Below are 22392 nucleotides of genomic sequence, written 5' to 3'. Positions count from 1 at the left end.
TATATTATATATTTCTTTTACATTTTGTTGTCTCCACAATGAAACTCCATGCATTGGCTGGGAGATCCAAAAAAAAAAAAAAAAAAAATGAACGTAATGACAAACGGCGGAGTCAGATGTGCAAGTTGAAAAGATCACTACCCACATTTCATACGTGCATATCCGTGAATTTTATTCTGCACATCTCTCCCCCAGCGTCACGGTCCCACTTTCCACCAACTGCCCCACATAACGCCATCACAGCTGGAGCTCAAGAGTTAACCACGGCCTCATACCTCTGTGTCAGCACACTCTGCTGCTCCACTCACTCAGCCCTGAGCCCCTTTCATTTCCGATTGGCCAATCATGGTGACACCATCTGATGGTGTGACATATATGCACTAAGTGGCTGGTCTTTGTTTACCTGTCGAAGAATCAGGGCGTCCTGCTAGTAGGAGAAGTGAAAGTCATGAGGCGAGCGCAAGAAAGTGAACACACGACAGACAGTCATAACACTAACTGTGCTCTTTTCGTTCCCTCACCTATGCACTATTAATTCATTTTCAATAAGGGATGAATCATGTTGCACATCAGTGGTCAGATGAGTGATTGGAGGAGAGGACCGAGGTTGACTGTCACCGTAGGGATGAAGCTGTGTTAACGTCTTGGCCCCTAAACATGACACATTCTCAGGCACAAGCATGCACACAAGCACCCTATTATCCATCAACAGCAGTGCGCGCACAGCATCAGCTTCAGTTTATTAGCTTTAATTTTGTTTTTCTTGCAATTTCTTTCAGATTTGGTTTTGGGTTTGTATCACCTGGATTGTTTTGCACCTTCTCTTGCATGTCATGCCATCATGCGTTTCTGTAGTTTGCAGTTATTCATTAAGTAGCACATTCAGACTTTAGCAGCAGTTTCTCAAACTTCTCACAAATGGACAGCACAGTGGCAACAGCTCATCACATGCATCCCTTGCATTGCTTCATGCTGCATCCCAGTCACATCAACATCCAGAAAACACACACACAAATGCATACACGTATAGAAAATGCACACTAAAACCACCGGCAACCTGAATAAAAGGGAAGCCTTTTAAACTTAGTTCTCCAAACTGCCTTTGTTAATGGTTTTTCATTCATTTAAAGGTTGTCTTTTTAATTTGAACTATTTTTATGTAAATGTTCACATTAGAGTCGCTGTTATTTTCATCATGACACAATCCAACTCACAAAAGCTGACCTCACAAAATAACTGGACTGCCGGGCTATTGGTTCTGTTTTGCAGGGATAGTAAACCGGGCTGTGAGAGGACTTTCTGGGTCTCTATAGAAACATTAGCTCTATGTACAGCAAGTCTGCGACAATATATGGAAGTGCCTCTGTATTCCCTCCATGCAATTAGTAATTAACTTGACTTCAGGTTCTATTCCCGTATATAAGCTAAGGCTACAGGGAACGTTGGTGTTGGTGCATGTGGAAATCTTTGGCCCAGGACGGATGTTCATAGAGGACTGCAACCATTTTTTTTCTTATAAAGACAGAGAAATAATATACATATATATTTATGATGAATGCTTCTTTTCCACTTTTACTCCTCAAGCTTGTTGGCAGTCTAGTTATTTTCTGAACTCTTACCCCCCGCCCCACACAATCCGTTTCAGTAAGATCGCCTTGCTGTTTCGAATCAAAACGACACACACCATCGCCATCTGCATTATAATACCTAGATGATCATGTTAAAAAAAAAGAATCGACCGTAGGTTTGAAGAAAAGTGTTTGTTTTTGATGGAAAGTATTATTATTGAAAATAATGTGTCGATTGAGCCACGTGCAATGCATTGGGTAGATCATTGTGTTTGTCTGTTAGAGATTTTTAAGAAAGCTACGAGAAAAGAGAAAAAAAAATTGTATTTGTTTCAAGTCCGTAAGCTCCGGGACTCTAAACTAGAGGGCCATGAAAAATCCTAGTCTTTGTAAGTTGGGGGTATTTGTTTTTATTTCTTTTGTCTCTTTTTTAAAATGTTTTATGTGTAATCATTTGTTTATAAACATGTGGGAGGGCTGAAGGAAAAAAAAATCTACACAGCTTCAAAACAGAATCTATCAAATGAAAAACTGGTGCTTTAACACTATAAATCCAGATTCCTTTTCAGAATTATTATAAATGAACAAAAGTAACAGACCATTTAGGAAACAGCATTATTCCTCTCTCTTTGTATTCTTCTCTTTGTATCTAGTATGGGGAGAGGTTCCTGTTCCTTAAGGTTGTGACACAAAAGGCATTCTGGTTCAACCTTTCGAAAGAAGCAAACCCTAAACAGAAAACTTAGCCATGCACTGCCTGACACTCACCAGCAAAAGCGAAACAACCCTCCCAGTTTCATTCTTTTTTCTTTTTTTTTCCCCAAACAAAACATTGGCATAAACAGCTGAAATTATTCTCTTCACGTCCATAATCCTCCTTTTTTTTTTTTTTCAACCTTTTCTTGAATCCAGAGTTGGAATTGGAGTTCTGGTACTGATGTGGATACTGAACGTCTGTACAGATAACATAAAGAGAAAGGGGGCATAATAGCATCTAATCAGGCAGAATTAAGAGGTCTGAGCCATTTATATAGCAGTCAGCAAGGTGAGCCTCTCCCCCCTTCCTTTCCACTCCCTCCTTTGTAAATGATGACTCTTAATAGTGCTTGTGCCGTAGTGTATAGTTTCCCAGCTGTAAAGGTTGTCCCTTGAAAGTGCCTTTTGTTCACAGACTCCATTTTGTAATTCAAAATGCCCTTTTTTTTTTTTTTTTTGTTTCGTTTTTTGGAAATGGCTTTAGGTTGCAGGTTGCCCCTGAGTGTCACAAGGCGGCAAAAGGTTGCTGCCCAATCAGCGCTCAGGGAAAGCTCCTTCCTCTGGCTGTAAAATGAATCCCCTCTTCAATGTTCCTCCCCTCTGTCCTTACTTCATTTTCAAAGCTGTGTATCTATATGTTTATAATATATATATAGATATGCGCCTTTGTAAAGTACAAAAGAAAACTGGTGTGAATTAGTTCTTTACTTTTTATTGATAAATGATGAAAAAAAAAATTCAAATAGGCAAAAAAAAAAAAAAAACTTGTTCTTGTTCAACTCTTGCTTTTGTTTTTCTTTTCCTCTGTCTCCACTGTCTGTTTTCTCTTAGGCACTGGAGTAGTCTGTAACTGTGTCCGTCACTCTCCGTCTCTCTCGCGCGCGCTCTGTCCCGCCCTCTCCGCTGGGGGGAGGGGAAAAAAAAAAAAAAAAAAAAAAAAAAAAACGAGAAAAAAATATTTGCAGAGGAACTTTTTGTCTGAGCAGAATGCAGTTAGCTCACATGTTATTCTTGTCTGTATGCTTCACATTGTATTACCATACCCATCTTCTTCAGCTTCTCCATTCAGCAGCTAATGTAAGTGAACAAATTACACTGATGGGCTGTTGGGGGTGTCCTTGGGTGGGTTCAGGAGGTACGGCAGAGTTTAAGGGTGTGTGCGCAAGAGAAGAGAGAGGTTTACAAAGAAGACTGATGGGGTCGACAGGGCTGAATGAACTGCTATGGCGAGGTTGGTAAGGGGCTGCTCAGGCGAGGATAAGAGTTTGAGCTTTTGTTTTGGCTATTTATATTATGGCTTTGTTCTATACCCCCTTTTTGTTCCCTTTTAATTAGGAATTCTTTTTTTCATATTTGCTATCAGGGTATGCTGTCATTTAGGCTTCCTATGAGGAAGCTTCGACCTGTAAAATTAAAGCTACAAGCACCTTATAACCGGAAATGTCCCACATGAGGCTGAAAGGGGTGGTTTTATTTCCTTGGTTAAAATCTCATATCAATTCCAACCAAACTTTTCAAAGAAAGGTATCGTTGTTTACGGCAGGTTCCACACTGTGAAACCCTCAGCAGTATTAGCCACCTACCACGCAACAACCAGATCGCTAAAAACGCCACCAAGAACCTGATCTCTCCGCTTTGAGAGGATTCAGGGAAGTCCCTCCCCGTTTCACCTCTGCCCACCCCATGCCAGACTGCTCCGTCTCTTTGTTTTGCTGTTTATTTTGGTCTTCTGATCTTTTTAATGTGTATGGTTACTGGTGAAATAGGCAGCCCCCCACCCCCATCACAGGTGCCCCCTCCCCCGATCCCTTGATTCCCAGCTCTTCTGCACCCCTGTTAGTATCCTCAGTGCAGCCCCACTTCTTTGTAAGAACACCCCCAGAGCTCTAGGTGAAATGCATGTGTTAATTACAGTTTCTTTTCCATAAGAAGAAAAACACAGTTTGAGAAGATTGAATAAAAAGGATGTTCTTGACTGTACCACCTTGATGTGTCATGTCTTTCTTCCTGATGCCTCAAGATGGAGTGGAACTGAATATAAAAGGATAATCTCTGGGAGTTAAGCATTCCCCTCCCCCCCCCATTTATTCCTATTGAACCACAGTGATGAGAAACAGAAAATACACCCTCTTTCAGTTGTTGGGTTTATTACATATCTGAACATGTAAAAATGATCTTGGTTGTAAGTTGTACTGTCATGACCTTCTAAGCTCCAAAACCAAAATTATTACAAGGAAGGCCATGTGTGCAATAGGTGGTTTGTTTCTTGAACGCACTTCCAACTTGATTGTAGTTTATTTCTAGCAAAGAAACAGAACAACAAAAAATCTCTTACAACTTAGATGAAAGCAAAAGTTAATCTGATCTTACAAGTTTAAAAAGTGTAAATAATTTTGATTTTGGGGCTTAGAAGGGCATGACATAAGTCAAAAAATTATTTGACAAACAAGAGGGTGTAAAAGTTACCAAAATAATATTAACAATTCCAAACACAAAAATCCATTACAGACTTTGGTTCCAAACTAACTTAACTATACCCAAACTGCCCATAGAAAAAACTAAAACTAATTGGTAGAACTTACAATATAACAAAAAAATTCAACATGTATAAAACTCATACATTTTCTTTGCTAAACAAAAATGGGGCCAAAGTGGAAAAGAAATAAAAATACATCCTGTGATTCAGAAGCTTGTAAAGTCTATCTGGACAGCAACTTGAAGCGGTGCTTTTCTTTATGACTGTTGGCACTTTACTCTATAATAGAGGATTTTTCATTGTTCATTGATTTTCAGGTTTTCCTTTCTGCACAGCTCTTTGAAGGTACCACCGCAGCATTTAAATCAGGGCGACATTTTGGACTTTGAATGGACCTTCACAACAACTTTAGCCTTTTTGTTCAGTGATTTCTCCTTTGAGTGATGACCAGATGGCCCCACATTTAACTGTAGAAATCTTCACTCAATGACTGCAAGGTGCTCAGGTACCAACATCCATCCCTTAATCTGGGATTAGATTGTTGGCAAATCATCATCTCTCCACCCTTGTGCTTAAAAGTTAATATGAGATGTAATTGCTGTGTGTCACAAGTAAATCTTTGCTCTGATCTGTCATAAGGACATTATTCCAGAAGCCTAGTGCTTCATTCCAGTGCAGCATGCTAACATATTTTCATAAAAATTTGGTGGTCCAATTGAAACCCTTTCAAACTGACATGCTTGTTCAATCTTTTCTTCTGCTGACATGAACTTTAGACCTTTGCTTGGATGTCCACTCCAACAAATACTGGCAGCTATATTATTTTTTTCCACTAGCGTTTTTTACTTTAGTTTGGAAATGGTTTTATAACCCTTACCTGATTAAGGGACAGTAACAGTTGCATCTCTAAACTACCGTTGATCTTCTTCCTTGGCGTTGTGCTGAAAGAAACATGTGCGCTCCAGACCAGCATACTTCTGTTTTTATAGAGGCTTTAAACACCAGCACCTGGCAGCTGCTTTCACGCTGAAATCCTACCGTACAAAGGGTTTTTTTAAGCTTCAGTTTTTGTTTGATAAATAAAATCATTTTAGATCCTGCTGCTGCTAAAACCCAGTTAATCTAGATTAGGATTTCATACAGTGCTACATTTAAAAGAGGGTTCACATTATTTTCTCCAACTTAATTTCAACTCTGTCATTGTCGAACATTACTCGGTCCTTATGTTTCTGACTCCTCTCTTAATTCTGCAAAGCTTTTTCACTTTTTTGTTTTCCCCATCAAATCAATAGATGCATTATTTTACTTGTGAGATATTACTGGTTCCACTGTGAAAATATGCTATGAATGTAAAGCCATGCATACCTCCAACAACACTTGAATCTTTAGCATTCTCACTTATGGATCATCAATTTGTCCTGAAACACTAAATTAGAACAAAAAAGTTTGAGTTTAAGATATAAAGAAATGTTTTGATGACAAAAATCATAGACTAAAATTTAAATAATTCAGTTTATTTACTGACATTTCTCAACAAATTTTATTTTTGAGAAACTCACAAGGAATAGAAATTGCATTTTTACTAAGTCCAATTCAGTCAAAGAAAATTAAAGGAAAGTATAGATTATTTACTTCAATGCATTATTATCCCATCCTATGCAGGCACAAGTAACAGTTGAAAAAAATAAATCCTAAAGGCACATATTGAATAAAAATATATCAACAAACTAAAGCATCTTTAGAAATGCAATTACAAAGAAAGTCACTAACTTGTTGCAGATTTTCTCAACAAAACATACAATTGAAATGTTAAATTTGTCTTTAAAATGAGTTCTTCTCCTGTGCAAAAACTTTGCTTTCACAAACAAAAATTCTCAAAGTGAAACATATTTATCACGTAACAAAACAAAGCCAACCAGCATTACACACAGTGTGTTAAAGTATGAAAATATGAGCTGGACAGATGTTCACACACACTCCATTTGTTCCGAGTCTTATTATAGAGCAAGAATAAACATGGTTTGAGCTAGTACTGAGTTTCTTTCTTTTTCTTTTATCAACTTTGTGTGTTTTGGAAACAAGATGATAAGCAACTGAGAATTTAAAAAAAAGTAAAGAAGAAACAATCTGCATTTTAACATAAAAATAAACCAACAGCATGAATTTCAATCTGAGAAGTAACTACCCACTGCAAAAACAACAACAAAAAACAATTCACTTTAAATCCAGTATTACACAACTCTGACACTCTTTTCTTTGGTGATCTATTTTTCATTCTTTCTCTCGTTTATTACAATCCAGCGTCAAGATGCATTTAAAGTACCTCAAAACTTAAAGATCTTCTGACTTGACATAATAGTTTGCTCTTACACATATAATTTTCATTAAAACTTAGTGTATATTTACTAAATAAATAAGTTAGTTATCTAGCATAATTACCAGTCTAATATTTAATTAGATCAAAAGCAATGAATAATATTCCTTTTGTAATTTTACTTCTTAAATAGCTGAAAGCGTGGAAGCTGAAGTTGTGCAATTTTCACTCAGAAAACAGACATTTTTTCTTTTTTTCTTTTTTTTTTTTTTACTTTTTATGAATTTAACGGAGGAGAAACCAAACTTCAGAGTTTGCGTCATGCATCTTGTCTATCTGTCCTTCATTTGACACCACTCATCTTCACTTTTGTTGGCTGGAAAAAAAAAAATTATGCACAGCTCTCAATGGTATTGTATCCACAAAACAAATTGAGCCAGCTGTCCCCTTGTGGAACTGCAAGTGAAGGAAAAGTAGAAGAAAACCGACAGCTCATTGTGCCGTTACAAGATGTCTCTGACTAATCATGTGCTTCAAAGTTATCGAGTGTGCCCAAATTTACTTCCACATTGCACAGTTATCCCACAGTTAAATATCTGTGGGGTAAGAAAACATCTTAAAAAGATAAGATCTGCTATGAACAGAGTAAAAACAGTGTTGGTTTTATTGTAGCCCAATATTTAAACGGTCTGACCAAAGCAATGCCTCTAATTTGTCCCTATGGGCATAATCATAATCATTTCATCTGAACACAGTATATACTCTTAACATAACCTAAGCACTTCTTGAATGCTGAATGTCATCATCTTCATCCATCGTGCTGACATTTCCTTCAGGATTTGGGGTCTCAGCAGGCTGGGGATGTGAAAATTTACATCGCATTAATGCATTTCAATAAATTATAAAAATCAACAAATGTTTATTTATGAAAGTAATAGAATTTTTTTAAAAAAATAAACTTGCATAGATTCAATATATTCTGATTTAGTTCAAGTGTTTACTTATAATTACAGGTTACAGCTAATAGAAAAAAAACCCAAACTGAAAATTAGAATAATTACACAATTATGAGGAAGTGTGATGACTTGACAGCTGATGTAGCAAGACAGTCACATTATCCATAAGATGTCATTGTTAAAAAAAAAAAAACGCTCATTAATCACAGGAGTTTCTTAGTAGAAGGTTCAGTAGAAGGAAAAAATGTGACTGAAAGATATACAACTTTGAGTTGACTGTAAAGCGAAGGTTATTCAAGAGTTTTGGGAGACTCACAAAGTGTGGACTAAGACTGACTGCTTCAGGAGTCACTCCACACAGATCTGCTCTCACTGACATATTCCTCGTTTTAAGTCATGTTTGACCCTTGAACTATTTGTATGGTCCTCTAGACTTCAACACAATAGTTGTGTGCTTAAATATTATTTCATCAGTCGGATCAAATCGGATTTTATTTGCACAGCACCAAATTACATCATTAAGAATAGATGTTTAGTATTGTTTCATCTTAAGAAGTACTCACTGAATGTAGAGAAAGCTATAGTATCTTAAAAGTCATAGGTAGTTTTATCAATTTATTCTGCCAGAACCAGCCTTTTGAGGACTTTTGTTAATTGAAATTAAAATTTTAAGCCACAAGTGAAGGACAGGCGTGTCTTACTTAGACGTGGCTCAGTGCGCCAAAATAAAGTTTAGATTTCATGCTATGACAGTTCTTCACTGACCTAAATCCAACAACGCAGACTAGCTGAAGGCTGATGACCGCTGTGCCACGCTGCACTGATGAAGTAAACAATGGAAAAACGAGCCCAGACCAACTACTATACAGAAATATGTTTGTGTATTACAACCCGTTAGCATAAACATCAAAATGAATGAAAACAAACATCTGATTAAGGCAGATGCACCTTTCTCGCTGCCAAAACAGTTCTACCGTAAAAACAGAAACTTATTCATGATGACACACCTGTGGGTTCTCATACGCCTGGGGTGAGGGGTCAGTTTCCTGGACTGGGTGTTGCTTCTTCCCCTCGTCGGTCTCTGTGTCCTCCTCTCCAAGTGGAGGTGGAGGTGTGCTGTTGTCTGTGTGCTGGAGTGGAGCATTAGTGTTGTGGCTCTGCGGAGATTTTATCATGACATATCTTAGATGTCTCTGGTCATTTTAACTCCAGAATGATGAGAAGGCGCTTGCTTACCTGGGAGTTATGTGAATTGTCTCCCTGGTCGCCTGTCTCTTGGACTGGAAGCCTTGCATCACACATAAAAGGCACTGCGGCATGTTGAGGACGTGGTGGAGAAGGGACTCTAAATGGCGGATTTCCACGGGATGGAGGCGGAGGTGGGGGTCCAGGAGGTCGGCACGTCTTGGTTGTCTGAATATGCGCACATTAAAATGAGATAAAACTAAGTTGAAGCAAAACCTTGTTGTCTTGTTGATGCATTTTGACTCCATTACTCTTTTGAAGTCTGACCCGCTGACTCTTTGGTCCAATTCAGGTTTATAACTTCCTAAGGACAAAAGGAAAAAAAAAAAAAAAAGGAGCTCTGCGGGCTCTTTCATAGAGGTAGCGCATCCTCGTTTTAAACTTTGACTCAAACACATAAGGATGAACATGTTCAACTAAAGTACCTTAGAATCTATGTGAAAATCTCCCCAATGTGTCTTGTCCTTTACTTTAGTATTTTGCCCCCGAAAAGGGAAAACACATGAGAGGAAAACTATAGAAAAGACAGTTAAGGCCATGTTAGAAGAACCGGAGAATGTCCTGCGTGGGTGAGTTGTTGGGAAATTAAACAGAGAATCGCACACACCCAGCTGCATATTACAGTCCTGAAACGCGTCTCTCGTGTTTTATGTTTCCACGCAAATTAACTGTTTTAATTGAAATACCCTAAAACGGTTTAAAAAAAAAAAAATCTGTTCCGAGCTATGCCGAACGGTATCGCATCTTCCTCGACTTACCATCTCTTTGTGCTTCTTGATTTTTATTGACGGTTGGCAATACACGTTTGGTATTTCTCCTACTGGTATTTTATCCTCTTCTTCTTGATTTTTATTGGCAATATGTTTTATCGACGATTAAACATCTCTTTTCATCTTCGGAAAGCTAAGAACACAACCGAACCACGCCCACTTTTACGACTTCCTGTAGCAAATCATAAGGCGGTGCTTGTGACCTACACATAAGCCTTTGGGCATAAAGTAATCACATTTTGAATGTTGTATTTTTTTTTTAAACAATTTAAACCGCTGGTATTTTTTGTTTATTCTTTATTCAGGTTGCGTCCTTCTTTGCACAACTTTCTCTGCTTGTGTCAACAATGTCAACTTATTGTGTGCCTATTTCTGTTTTGATTTAAATAAATTTGGAGGAATGGGGACAAATGCTGGGGTTAATACTATCTTGTGATGTAATGCACAGAATACAGCTAACTGGAGCTTTTATAAAAATATGTGTATTTCATTATGTATTTCTTGTTGTTGCTTATTTAGTGTTGTATCATATGAAAGAGCAAACTGCTCCCCCCTCCGCCCTCCATAACTTTATGAAATATGGGGTGTGTTACAAAAAGTGTGGAAGTCGTTTTTATTCTGTGCCTTTATGGTTTATGCCGCTGTACGTCCTTGAAACTTTTATTTTGAACTGCAGGTCGGAAGTGTAGTATTGGCCAGCTTCCTCGTGACGACATTTCCGGTTTGCTGCTTGTTGTAAATACAGCAAACAGCTGGACGCGGACCCCTCTCCTTGTCAAACACAGTAAACATCTGTGTCAGCTGCTGGAATCAAAGAACCTGTATCAATCCGCGTTTGCGGTGATTTGTCTGAACTCTTGTCTCCTGCCGCCTCCTTCCTGCGGCTAGCAGCTTCGAGCTAAGTTGCCGTCCGGTTGCTGCTCAGGTTGTTTTTTGAGGCTCAGGTTCTCTGCTGAGTTCTGCCCACAGAAAGAAGTGTCTTCTCTCTCATGGTGGTTTTAGGTCAATGGGGAACTGCTTGTTTTCACAAGGTGGGGATGACCTTTCGCTGCTGAACGATTCCGAGGGGGGCAGTCTGCCCGGAGAGCCCCCGCCACCTTACCAGGTAAGCAACTTGAGTGTCTACTTTACTCGCAGCCCGCGGATTGACGTCACTCTTAATTGTTTTATGACTAAAATGTCATCTATAAATCCATCCCGTGAATGGGTAGTTGTTTAAAACGTCTTAAAGTATAAAATATATAGTTTGTAGGATTGTGATGAGGCAAATTATTAATGTGTTCGATTAATTTCTAAAGCCCTACTAGTATAGGTCAGACTAATGGGAGGTTTACACTTTGATTCTGTTGGTTTAAAATGAATTGATTTGGACCGAACTGGACTCTATGTAAAAACAATTGGAACTGGATGGATATATTTGTAATACACCTCAACATGACATTTGTTGTATTTTGGTGCTTTATGAAAAGTAAACAAAAAGAAAAGAAAAAAAACTAATTAAATTGTGGAAATAAAAGGACCATAAATAAAAGACAATAAACAAAAGTTTGAAAAGGAGCTAAATGTGCAATACTCTTCATTGTTTCCAGAAAATATAAAAAAGGAAAAAATAATTTCTTGACATGTAGGCAATAAACAATAATCTTACCTGAATCTTCCCTTATGGTAACTTAAAGTTAATGCTCAGGAAAAGTTCCCTAAATGCTTGATTCTCATAGCTATCGTAGATGTTATATTTTCTAAAGGTTTCATGTCAGGAGAAATGAACCAAAACTCCAATTGGTAGTCTTGTTTAAGGATACCCCAAACATACCTCTAAACACAAATACCTCATTATGACAAATGCAAAAATTATGGAGAAAGTTAAGCACTGAGAAGTCTTTCTGAATTCACTGTACATTTCTGAATACCCAAAATTCCCTTTCTCTCATTCTCCTGGCATTTAGCAGTTGGGTATAATGTTGTTAATCTTAAATGGTTCAAGACAGGGAAGGTTTGGTTTCATTTAATGTCAGATAGTGAGAAAAAAAAGTTGACCTTTTATGTAGCGCATGTATCTCAATGTTTCTGAATAAAAGTCTCATCTGCCAGTTAATTTCACAGTCAGGTAAATAGACTTCAGTGTCTGGAATATCTCCCTGCGGCCATGTTTTAGTAAAACATAAAATACTACATTCCTGATGTTCCCACTGTGTCCCTGCCAGCTTTTCATTCTCATCTGTTTTTGTTTGCCTTGAATCTAACATCCCCCATCTGTACTTCATTTTTTTTTGGGGGTTTTTGTGTTTTTTTTTTTTTTTTTGTCCTACATTTTCAATCTCTTCTGCTTAACTTGCATGGGATTTGTTGTCTTAATCCAGGTGTTATTTAGTTTTCGATAAGCCCAGTCAGCTGGTTCAACATGTAAAGCAATTCTCCAGTTAGCATGAGTACTTACAGTGAAGATTTTACAAAATGCAAGCTGTATGAGCAGAAATCCCATGGGCAGCAAAACATCTAAGCAGTGCAGAAGAAAAACTAGATTTGTGGTGGAATTTGTGTGAAGCAAATGCTCTACACCTCTGCTTTTGGAGATGACACGGGCTGCGTCTTGTGATCTGTTGTTCGTAGCAGCACACCCCGCAGGTGCCAGTCTTCCATCCTACGCCAGGCGAGAGTCGTCTGGCCAACCAGCTGACCGAGGAGGAGCAGATCCGTATCGCTCAGCGTATCGGACTCATCCAGCATCTTCCCAAAGGCATCTTCGACCCGGGCTCTGACGCCTCGGAGAAGAAAGTAAAAGAGTAAGTCCTAAATGTCGACATCATCACAAAACTTTATTAAACCTTTTGTTTTCTGTGCCTTGCGCAAGTTTTTATATGCAATATTTATTTATTTATTTATTTTTTTACATTTAGTCTCAGCATAACCACAAAATTCATCGTGTTGCCTCAGTGTACATCCAGGTGTTCTGCGAAGGTTTGTTACAGAACATACGTGAACAAATGGCATCAGGGAACACAGGCGTCAGGAGAAAGTTGTGGGGAAATTGTAAAGCACAATTAGGTTCTAAAACAATATCCCAAAGCTTTGAAAGAGTCACAAAGCTCTGCTTCATCTACCTTCCATAAACAGAAAGACTATGGCAATATTGCACATACTAAAACATGGCTCTCCAATCTAAACTGGCAGGCCTGAAAAGAAGAGTGTTGCGTTGTAAAGAAGAATAGGTAAAAAGTTCAGTCTCTAGATGTATGTATGTATAGATTGAAAAAAAACTTTCAACTGTTATTACACCGAAAAGGCTTGTTTGCTGAAACGCTGCTTCTCTCTTCCTCAGGTGTGTGATCTGCATGATGGATTTTGAATATGGTGATCCCATTCGGTTCTTGCCTTGCCTTCACATCTACCACGTGGACTGCATCGACCCCTGGCTGATGCGCTCCTTCACCTGCCCCTCCTGCATGGAGCCTGTGGACGCCGCCCTGCTGTCTACATATGAAACCAACTGAGCCCCGCCGGCGGCTGCTTCCGTTCCTGTCCAGAAGGACCGGCACCATTTTTACCCTCTCTGTTAAACAGGTAGCCGAGGCGTCGTGGCCCTGCGCAGGTATTTCTAAGGTCTCTGGGGATGAAGACACACATCAAGAACAGTTACTCACATGTTTGTGTTTGAAGAAATTTAGCCTTTTCACAGGAGGATAATGTGCCAAATCGAGTCAGATGAGCTAAAACAAATTACAAAATGCAGTGATTTTCGTTTTTAAGTAATCAGCTGTTTACTTCCTCTTTGGTGTAATGTCCGTTATTTCAGACAGGGAGATTTATCTGAGTCATCTCTGCGTGTGACAAGTTAACAATGAAAACACAAAGTGAAAAGATGATTTTCTTACAGAGAATCCATATTCTGGAATGTTGCAGAAACATGTTCACACAATTCACGTTAGTTTCCACAACTAAATCAAAGTTGTCAGGAGTTGGAGTTTAGATGTTATCAGTTCAGTCATTTACGTGATTCAAGAATTGACTGTCTTTTATTTTGCAAGTGTTAGTTGTTGAGTGCTTCCTCCATATGAATTCTCCCTTTTGCTTTTGAATTAAAATCTAGTTCTTCCAGATTCTATACATGTTGTTTAGCATCAGAAACATTTACAGACTCACAACTTCCTGTTCAGGCCTCCTTAACACATATTGAGCTCCTTAATCGTAAAGCCTGCAGCTTGTGGGTTCCATATAGAAATGTGTTTTAATTTCTGTTTTTAAGTGTTTCAGGTAACGGTTGTTTGAGACCGGCACGTCTAGGAAGTGTGACTTTGTTTTTGGGTTTTTTTGTTGTTGTGTGGTTCTGAACTTCTTTTAGCAACTTACTAATTTCCAAAGTTTCTGAGCTTAGTAGCACAAAATGTTTTCGCCTTTTGTTGTCTAACACGTAATGTGAGACTGTCTTCGTGTTGCGAGGGAAGAACTGGTGAAGCAGCAGGAAGGGATGTAGACTGACTGAATGTAAAGCGTGATTTGAACCGTTGAGAGATTCGAGTACGAGGACATTTCTGATTTACTGTTCGCTCACCGTGCCTTTTCTAAAGGTTAATGTAAGCCAAGTTCTGTGAAGTACAATCAGTTTTGACTTTTACTTTGTCGTCATTTAGTTTTCCTCTAGGAGGAAACGCACACCAGCACAGTGTGTCACAGGTGTGTTTGAAGAAGCTGCTGGTGACACACAGCAAGAGTCTGTATCTGTTTTAATTTATAATGTATGCAAAAAGTTCAAAAAAAATTGTGAAAACTGATGAAAGTCACAATAAAAGTACATTCTGAATCTTTTGAGCTGATGTGTTGTGTTCATTGGTTTTGAGTATTTTCAGCCATAATTTAAAATTCTCAAAAAAGAAAAAAAAAAAAACAAACACAAAAATAAAACACAGAAGCTACTAAAATACACGTAGCACACTTGGGCACAAGGGATGTGCACATGTGACACATGTGGAGCAGGGCCTAAAACAAAACCATAGCTTAAGGCACATAAGAACAAATGACAAAATATCAAGCCCTCACTAAATGAAAGTCTATCTATATAAAAGAAAAGAATTTAGTTGTTTTTCCAAGACTTAAAATTCAATGTTTAACTGACAGTTTTTGATATTTGGCATCTCCTCAAAGATGGCAGCTTATGCTGTTAGCTGGACATAAATGAACAATTGAACACAATGTCAGCAGAATCCAGATGATCAAAAAACATATATATATATTTTTTTGCTTTAAAGTTCTAAATGTAAATTCTCATCCTATCTTTTAGAGACCCTAAGGAAGAAAACTTAGGCCGCTTGTAGCTCCTATCTCCTTTCAGTCACTAACCAAAGCTTGTGACCATACGATAGGAACTTCGATTGATCTGTAAATCAAGACCTTTGCCCTTTAGCTCAGTTCTCTCTTCATGAGAGATTGGTACAGCTCCGCAGATGCAACACCAGTCTGGTCTATCAATCTCCTGCTCCATTTTTCACTTCTGTGAAATAAGTCCTAAGATAAAACTCCTCCACTTAGGACTCAAGATAATGGTCTTGAATTTGATTAATACATTGATTTGAAAATAACTTTGAATCTATATTTCTATAGGGAACTATAGTAAACAGCATCCTCATCTGCCTGGCAAAGAATTTTAATTTTTTTTTTTACCTCTTTCATCCCCACAGACTGTTTGTACTCATAATCTGAAAAACACCAACAGAGCCAATAGGCCAAATAAACAGAAGCCATCAGGGACAACATCCAGCTGCTGGGGGTTCAGTGTCAACACAGTAATATCCATGAAAAGATAATAATGAAAAATTAGTGTAGGATAAACAAGCATTGTTTTTCTCTTTCTACAGCAGATTTTATTTTAAAAAAAGGTGGCATACATACAGTATTTTTTCAGTATTGCACATTTAATGCATTCTGTGCATTAGTGTGATAGGGAAAATAGTACAAATCGAGTCAGTACACAATGTAAACAAATACAGTATAAATCTAGTTTATGTTAAAAGCTCACAAACACATTTGGATTTATTATCAGTTATTTACAAAAAGGATCTTCAGATCAAGAAAACACAGTATTTTTATTTTTTTTTTCAAACTGTCTCTATAATGCATAGAGTCCCACGACGGCAGCCAGAGCCACAAAGAGTCCCAGTACCATCCTCAGCATTGGTGAAAAGGTTCCTAGGATCTGGAGTGTTTTACCATGAACTGCTTTGGAGTCTGTTGAGCTTTGCCGTTGCTGATTTCCCGCCACGCTCAGCATCTTCTGCAAGCCATCAAACACCTGTAAACCAAAAGAGACAACGTCAGCTGTTTGTGAGTGAATGATTAACTCGGGCTAATCTTGTTTGCTCAGCTGCCTGGGACCTGGCAGGTGATATCCACCGCCCCCTCCTCACCTGGATGTTGAACTCGAAGGCCCTGACGGCCTCCTCCAGCACGCCGTTCCTCTCCTCCGCCGTCAGCTCCACGCTGTTCATCCGGCTGCGATAGAGCTGCTTGAACAGGTTGGGGCTGGAAACGCCAGGGAAGGCAAAGAAAGACAGACCCTCGCCGCTTTTCAACCCCATGGACTTCTGGGCAATTCGGCCGAGCACCTGCCCTCCAGACAGGTCTCCCAGGTATCGGGTGTAAGCGTGAGCAACCAAGAACTCAGGGTTTTCTTTGCCAATCTGAAAAATACACAAGAATAAAGACCGTTAACTCTTACACTTCAAGCAGTCTGTGTAAAAATGAGAAATTCATGAAATATTAGTTTCTTTTTTTGTCTATGCTAAAACTTAACGTATCAAGTTATATTGGGCCTTAAATTAAACAGAGGAAATGGTGATGCCTCACGGGCTGTACTGAAATAAAGTGTCGTTGTGTACAACAATGACACTTTCCATGTGGAATGTAGAAAACCTACCTGTCTGAGTCTGTGGCTGTATCTCTGAGTGGCGACAGGGACGACAATCTTCTCCCTCCAGTCCGGTCCGTAGAAGTACTCCAGGTCCTTCTCAATGGACTTGATCCGGGCCAGTTCAGCGGGGAAGTAAATGGGTGCAACAGCGGGATGGTTGGAGTTCCTGTCCATCTCTTCCTCCAACGCCCGGTAGATCTCATACAGGGAGCACAGGAGGAGCTATGGAGGAGGCATAGAGGTGCATTTGGTTAACCCGCTGGAATCCAACCTAAATTTAATCTATCTCAGCGGTCGTGCTGTAGAGTTTATCATTACCTTATATTGTGGAAGTGTAACTTGCCCCCGCTGGAAGCTCAGCATCAGTTCTGTGTTTTCTGCTCTGACATGGCTCTCCTTGGTCACCTCTTTGATTTGTTCTGACAGATCTCTGTGTGAGAGAAAACAACAACGTTGGTTTTCAGGATATTAAAGAAAAGCAGTCATATTTGGACAATGTTCACTGGGGGAAAAGACCAAAACAAAGTTTCAGAGGTATGAAGGAAATCACAGTAGCTCAATCTAACCTGGTAACGGTCTGCTCTGCTGACTTCTGAGTCCTCTTTTCTGTTTCCATTGTGCTCCTAAATATGTCAAACCTGTCAGAAAATATGTTTATGACAAATGTGTCATTTTGCACATAATATCCCAACACTTAGAAGATTTAGAAAATCTAAACATCAGCAAAGGTTCTGATATCTGAGTTGTGATTTACCTACCAGCTGTGATTAAGTTCTTCAGATGGAGTTGCAGCTCTCTGTCTTGCTCTCTTGTTCAGTTTGAGAGCTCTAGCTCTTCTCCTTCTTTTATACAAGCTGCTTGTCTCCAACTCCCTCCCCCTTTCTGCCTCAATGAAAACAGGAAGTCTGAGTCAAACCGTCTGCTTAACATGAAATGGCAACTTCAGCAGAAGCGGTGGGAGGGGTCGAGGCAAACCATGATACAGCTTTTTTCACAAGTAGGCTTGGGAAAACTGCAGGGGGAGGGAATATGGGACATAGCATGAGTGAGGCTTTTTTGGCAATTCCCTGGGAAACAAAGCCAGGGCGGGCCGAGTGCAAAAAGGTGACAGGGCAAATTTAGTTCCCAAAGCTGAATCGGAGGAGGAGCCAGTGCTAAACATGACACTGAACATTTCTGAGATCGCCATGAGAGGAAGTGTTCAGACTCTAATGTCACACAAGCACAAATCACATGTTAATTCACAGCTTTAATTTGAGTGGAAAGATGAGCAACCACTCCCGAAACAAGCTTTAGTCGACAAAACTAGCCACAGCCTCACAATCGGCTTACAAAAATCCAACACAGTTAAGTGTAAATGTCATTTATTTATCAAATCCCGATAAATCTGATTTTATGTAACACACGATTGAACGCAACACAAACAGATACATTGGAAAATAAATGGATAAACTACATAGTTTAGGCTGAATCCCTTGTAAAAATAAGAAGGCTATGATATGGTTGTGAATGAACTGAAAAAAAATCCCTGATATTGTGTCTCCAATCACCTCTTTTTAGGGAAAACTGATGATCTAAGAATAACTCAAAAAGGCCAAAGTTGTATTGTGGAAGTTTACCATTCCAAAAGGAGAAACACTGTCTTTACGAAAGACAGACAGAAAGATCTCAATCTTTGTGGCATATCTAATGTGCCTCTGCAGGCAGTTCTTGAGGCAGCCCAAAGTTCAATTGTTTAGGAGCTTCCAGCAGACCTAGTTGTCCTGGGTGGAATATAAAGATCCAGCAGTTCAGCAAAAAGTGATTAAGTGCCAGTTTGTTAAAATATTCAAAAGCAGCACAAGTGCATGCCAGTGGATTGAAGTGTAAATATGTGGGCACACTAGCTGCGTTTCCATTAGCCATAATTGTTTTAAGTCAAAATTTTTAATTGTGCTCTTCTGATATTAGCAGAGTGTAGCAGAGATCTGCACACATTTGTAACACAGTTAGTGCTATGCTAGCTGTTAAAGTCACAGGATAAGGAATTCAGCTGTATGAAAACATGGATTACTCATTCAGATCCATTGACAGGAAAATGACCTTTGACCTTAGTGAGGAGTCTGAGTCAGTAAAAGCCTCACTTTCTGTTAGAGATCACCTGCTTAGCGAATTAGATACCACCACCAAAGGTTAGACTGCTGTTTCAACAGAATGTGCTTATGCTAGAACAAAATATTCTGAGGCTTCATGTCATTAAGATTGTGAAACTGACAGGTCATATGGAAACTGCTTTTTGAAAGAATGCAGATTTATGCTACTTTCTGCTTTTTAATGGCAGGAAATGGAGCCAGCAGAGAGAAAAACTTCCAAAAAAACAAAAACAAAAAAAAAAAAAAACAGAGCTTCAGTATCAGTGTCACTTTATTACATTAATGCTATAGTTTAATCATATTTCAAGAAATCCTATGGATTTTTCAAATGAATACCCTTTTTCATGAGTGAAAGCAAGATTTACAACAGCTTTTGTTATGCAAGCATTCTTGTCTTACAAGTACAGCGACACCCAGTGGTCATGTTTATTATAAATCATGAAACATCACTCCAGACTGAAACGTGACTCAGCATTTTAGAGGAGGAGGAGCCCGGAGTAAACATGAAACAGCAGCTGTCGTTAGTGTCTACGTGAAGAACTGAGGTTCACCCCTGGCTCTCAGTCTGCGCGAGCCAGATTTGTGAGGTCATTAAAGTCGTGAGCTTTAAGTTATAAAATCAATAAAGAGTATTTTTCCACTTTAGAGTTTGTGCTAACTTGAACGTCTCATAGCAACGTCGGATGGTCTGATGCTAGTCCTCCGCGTTTCTAATAAAATGTTGCGACAATCTAATGGCTAAATGAAGCAGAACATTATTTTCATTGTGAAGATGCAATCAAAATGCTCTTAAGTCGCTTGTTTGCATCGTGCTTTGTTGAGTGACATGTTTGTTTGACCTCTCACCTGCAGCAGTCTTGCCACTCAGCCAGGTCAAATCAAAGTGAAAGTCTTTATCAAGAGAAAGTTAAATCATTTACCCACTGTATGTGTCACACTGCACCGCAGCTTACCCTGGTTAAACATGCGGGTCTTCTAATAGAAAACATTTGAATAACCTTTTAACTCTGGCACAGATTCAGCTGGTGCAACAGTAAAAGAAGACAGGAAAGCCTCTACTTTCTTGTGATTTCTTTTTGTCTTCAGTGCACTTGATTTTAAATGGCTATAATAAAAATTTTCTGATCAGCTTGACGAGCTGATCAGAAACCATCAGAATCAGGTGGACTGCAACACACCTGATTCTGACATAGAGAATCCCATCCGAAGAACCGTGGATGGAAAAAACAATTGTCTAACCTGGTGGTGCCCAAACCCAGTTCTTATGTTCTGCTACTTTTAGATGCATCTCTTCTCCAACACACCTGATTCAAATGAACTGCTCCTTAGGCCTCTGCAGAGCTGAATGACATGTTGCTCAGGGATTAGTAGCTCTGGTTTTCTCTGTGCTAGACTGCAAGGACTCTGTAAACCCAAAAGAGGAGCAGAAGGTGTTTTTTTTTTTTTCATGGATTTGAACAGCTTGGAACAAGCAAACCTGAATGCAAAGGAATGTAACCCTCATAAGGTGATTTTATGATTTATTTATTTATTTATTTATTGTTTTGACAATTCTTATAAGTGATCTGGTTCTTTACCTGACAAATTACCGTGGTAGAAGTGATGACAAAATCAGTTTGTCCTAAAGAGCAAACAGTTTTCTGGAAATGTGAGGTCAGATATGACTAATCAGAGGGATTAAAAAAAAAAAAAAGTTATTAATAAACATTAGAATGTACAGTAATAAATTATAAAACTACCATGGCTATTCACAGCTTTACATTTCTCATTCTCTGTTGCTTCACTTACTTAATTCTTATTTTTATTTCTGAATGCATGTCACTCAGTCCCTAAACATGACAACGACAAAATAACATTTCAGAAACTTTTGGTCTTGGTGTGTCACCACTAGACTGGAACTGATCCCCTTTGAGCAGCTTTTTAGAAACACTCTTGATTATAAATTTTCTAATGTATCTGAGAAATCGTCTTTTTTTTCATGTCAACACACTGACTGTTTTCCAGTGATCTTTATAGATCACTGTAAATATGACTGTCTGATGGCAGCATTGTTTGTTTAGAATCTTGAGTTTTTCTGAAAACCTGAGATTTATTAATCATCTTTAACATTATCTAATAATAATAATAATAAAAAAATATATACTTATCTTTTTCAGGAACTAATTGGTTCCCCAACTGAGAGAACCCAACATGCTGGTAAGGACTCACTGTTGTGTTTCAACAGTGTTTAAATGACTGGAATTAGATCTTTAACATTAAATATGATTACATAAGCATTTCATATCCTGTGTTTTCAAAATGTGTAGTCTTGTGAAATGAGAGTTTTTGTTGTTGTTTTTTTTTTCTTTTTCTTTTTTTCTTCACATAACTGAATGGGTTGTGAAATTGCTACAATTCCAGATAACATTGGAACAGAGTCTGAACCTCACTGGATGGATTCCTCTTATCCTTTTCCTATGCATTTAGCCTACATGCCACAAGATAAATGGATGATGGAGGATCCGGAGGTGAGAACGCACACTGTAAGAAAATTTGATCAAATAATTTCAAATTAGAACAGAATGTAATGTTTGATTCCAGTTGGAGACCAGGACAACTTTGAAAATGGACTGATCCATGAAACAGTCTGCTGATAGTATTGTCACTTTACAAAAAAAAAAAAAAAAAAAAAAATTTGAAATGAAATCCTTTAAACTGTGTTATTTCCTTTTTCCTTCTTTTTAGAATTTTCAAGGCAACTTGTTGCATTCAGGGTACACAGTAGAGGGCGCTGTTGCTCAGGTATTCATGTATTTATTTGCAGCAACAAGTACGTCGTCATTTCACCTCCCGCTGACGCATATTTATTCAACTATGTTTCTGTCAGAAACATTCAGATCTCTCCGTGGGATTGTTGTGTCTTGACAACCATCAGGAAATGGCAGACAGAGACGTCAGCCCGTCGTTCCCTCCAAACAGCGCTGACCTGCAGGTCCCTTCGCCAGTCAGAACCACTGCTGGTCCTGGGTTATGCAGCTTCATGGCTGACGCATGCGCTCCCTTTGGTTCTTCAAGCGGTGTACACAACTATCCATGTTGCTCTGACCACTGTCCAGTCAGTGCTGCAGCACACCTACACCTCCTGGGAGAGTCCATGTCTCTCATTGGCAGCCATCTTGAAGAGACTAATGTAGGTAGATCATAAAATGTTTTTTTTTTTTTTTTTTTTTTTTTTTTTTTTACTTGTTTTTTAAAAATTTTCCCCTAAATTTTTTTACATTTTTTTTTAAAAACA

At 38.7% G+C, this 22392-nt stretch overlaps 3 protein-coding genes across 5 annotated transcripts; 1 reads left to right on the top strand and 2 right to left on the bottom strand.

Moving 5' to 3' along the window:
* Window positions 1-6293: 6293 nt before the first annotated feature.
* On the bottom strand, window positions 6294-10297 carry LOC106960608 (WASH complex subunit CCDC53 homolog). Of its 2 annotated transcripts, none has more exons than XM_015053823.1 (4): window positions 10074-10297; window positions 9307-9483; window positions 9078-9227; window positions 6294-7969 (listed from the first exon to the last, which is right to left on the bottom strand). In XM_015053823.1, exons 1-4 carry the CDS (start codon window positions 10074-10076, stop codon window positions 7889-7891), a joined length of 411 nt encoding a protein of 136 aa, XP_014909309.1. In that variant the 5' UTR covers window positions 10077-10297; the 3' UTR covers window positions 6294-7888. The 2 variants fall into 2 exon arrangements, with proteins under 2 accessions (XP_014909309.1, XP_014909386.1); XM_015053900.1 differs by having other exon boundaries at window positions 9078-9221.
* A 248-nt stretch (window positions 10298-10545) lies between these two features.
* On the top strand, window positions 10546-13798 carry rnf11a (ring finger protein 11a). Its single transcript, XM_015053702.1, has 3 exons — window positions 10546-11190; window positions 12696-12868; window positions 13405-13798. Exons 1-3 carry the CDS (start codon window positions 11092-11094, stop codon window positions 13574-13576), a joined length of 444 nt encoding a protein of 147 aa, XP_014909188.1. The 5' UTR covers window positions 10546-11091; the 3' UTR covers window positions 13577-13798.
* Window positions 13799-15914: 2116 nt separating this feature from the next.
* hmox1b (heme oxygenase 1b) lies at window positions 15915-20620 on the bottom strand. 2 transcript variants are annotated; one of them, XM_015053515.1, is made up of 7 exons: window positions 20423-20620; window positions 17745-17868; window positions 17553-17624; window positions 17305-17416; window positions 16993-17208; window positions 16484-16756; window positions 15915-16368 (listed from the first exon to the last, which is right to left on the bottom strand). In XM_015053515.1, exons 1-7 carry the CDS (start codon window positions 20565-20567, stop codon window positions 16186-16188), a joined length of 1125 nt encoding a protein of 374 aa, XP_014909001.1. In that variant the 5' UTR covers window positions 20568-20620; the 3' UTR covers window positions 15915-16185. The 2 variants fall into 2 exon arrangements, with proteins under 2 accessions (XP_014909001.1, XP_014909079.1); XM_015053593.1 differs by lacking the exon at window positions 20423-20620 and adding an exon at window positions 20072-20099.
* Between the last annotated feature and the right edge of the window lie 1772 nt (window positions 20621-22392).

Source organism: Poecilia latipinna, unplaced genomic scaffold (genome assembly GCF_001443285.1).
Source record: "Poecilia latipinna isolate Pla-1442-1.1 unplaced genomic scaffold, P_latipinna-1.0 Scaffold4, whole genome shotgun sequence".
Taxonomy (NCBI): Eukaryota; Metazoa; Chordata; class Actinopteri; order Cyprinodontiformes; family Poeciliidae; genus Poecilia; species Poecilia latipinna.
The sequence above is the reverse complement of the archived record's forward strand: the minus strand, read 5'-3'. Positions and strand labels throughout refer to the sequence as shown.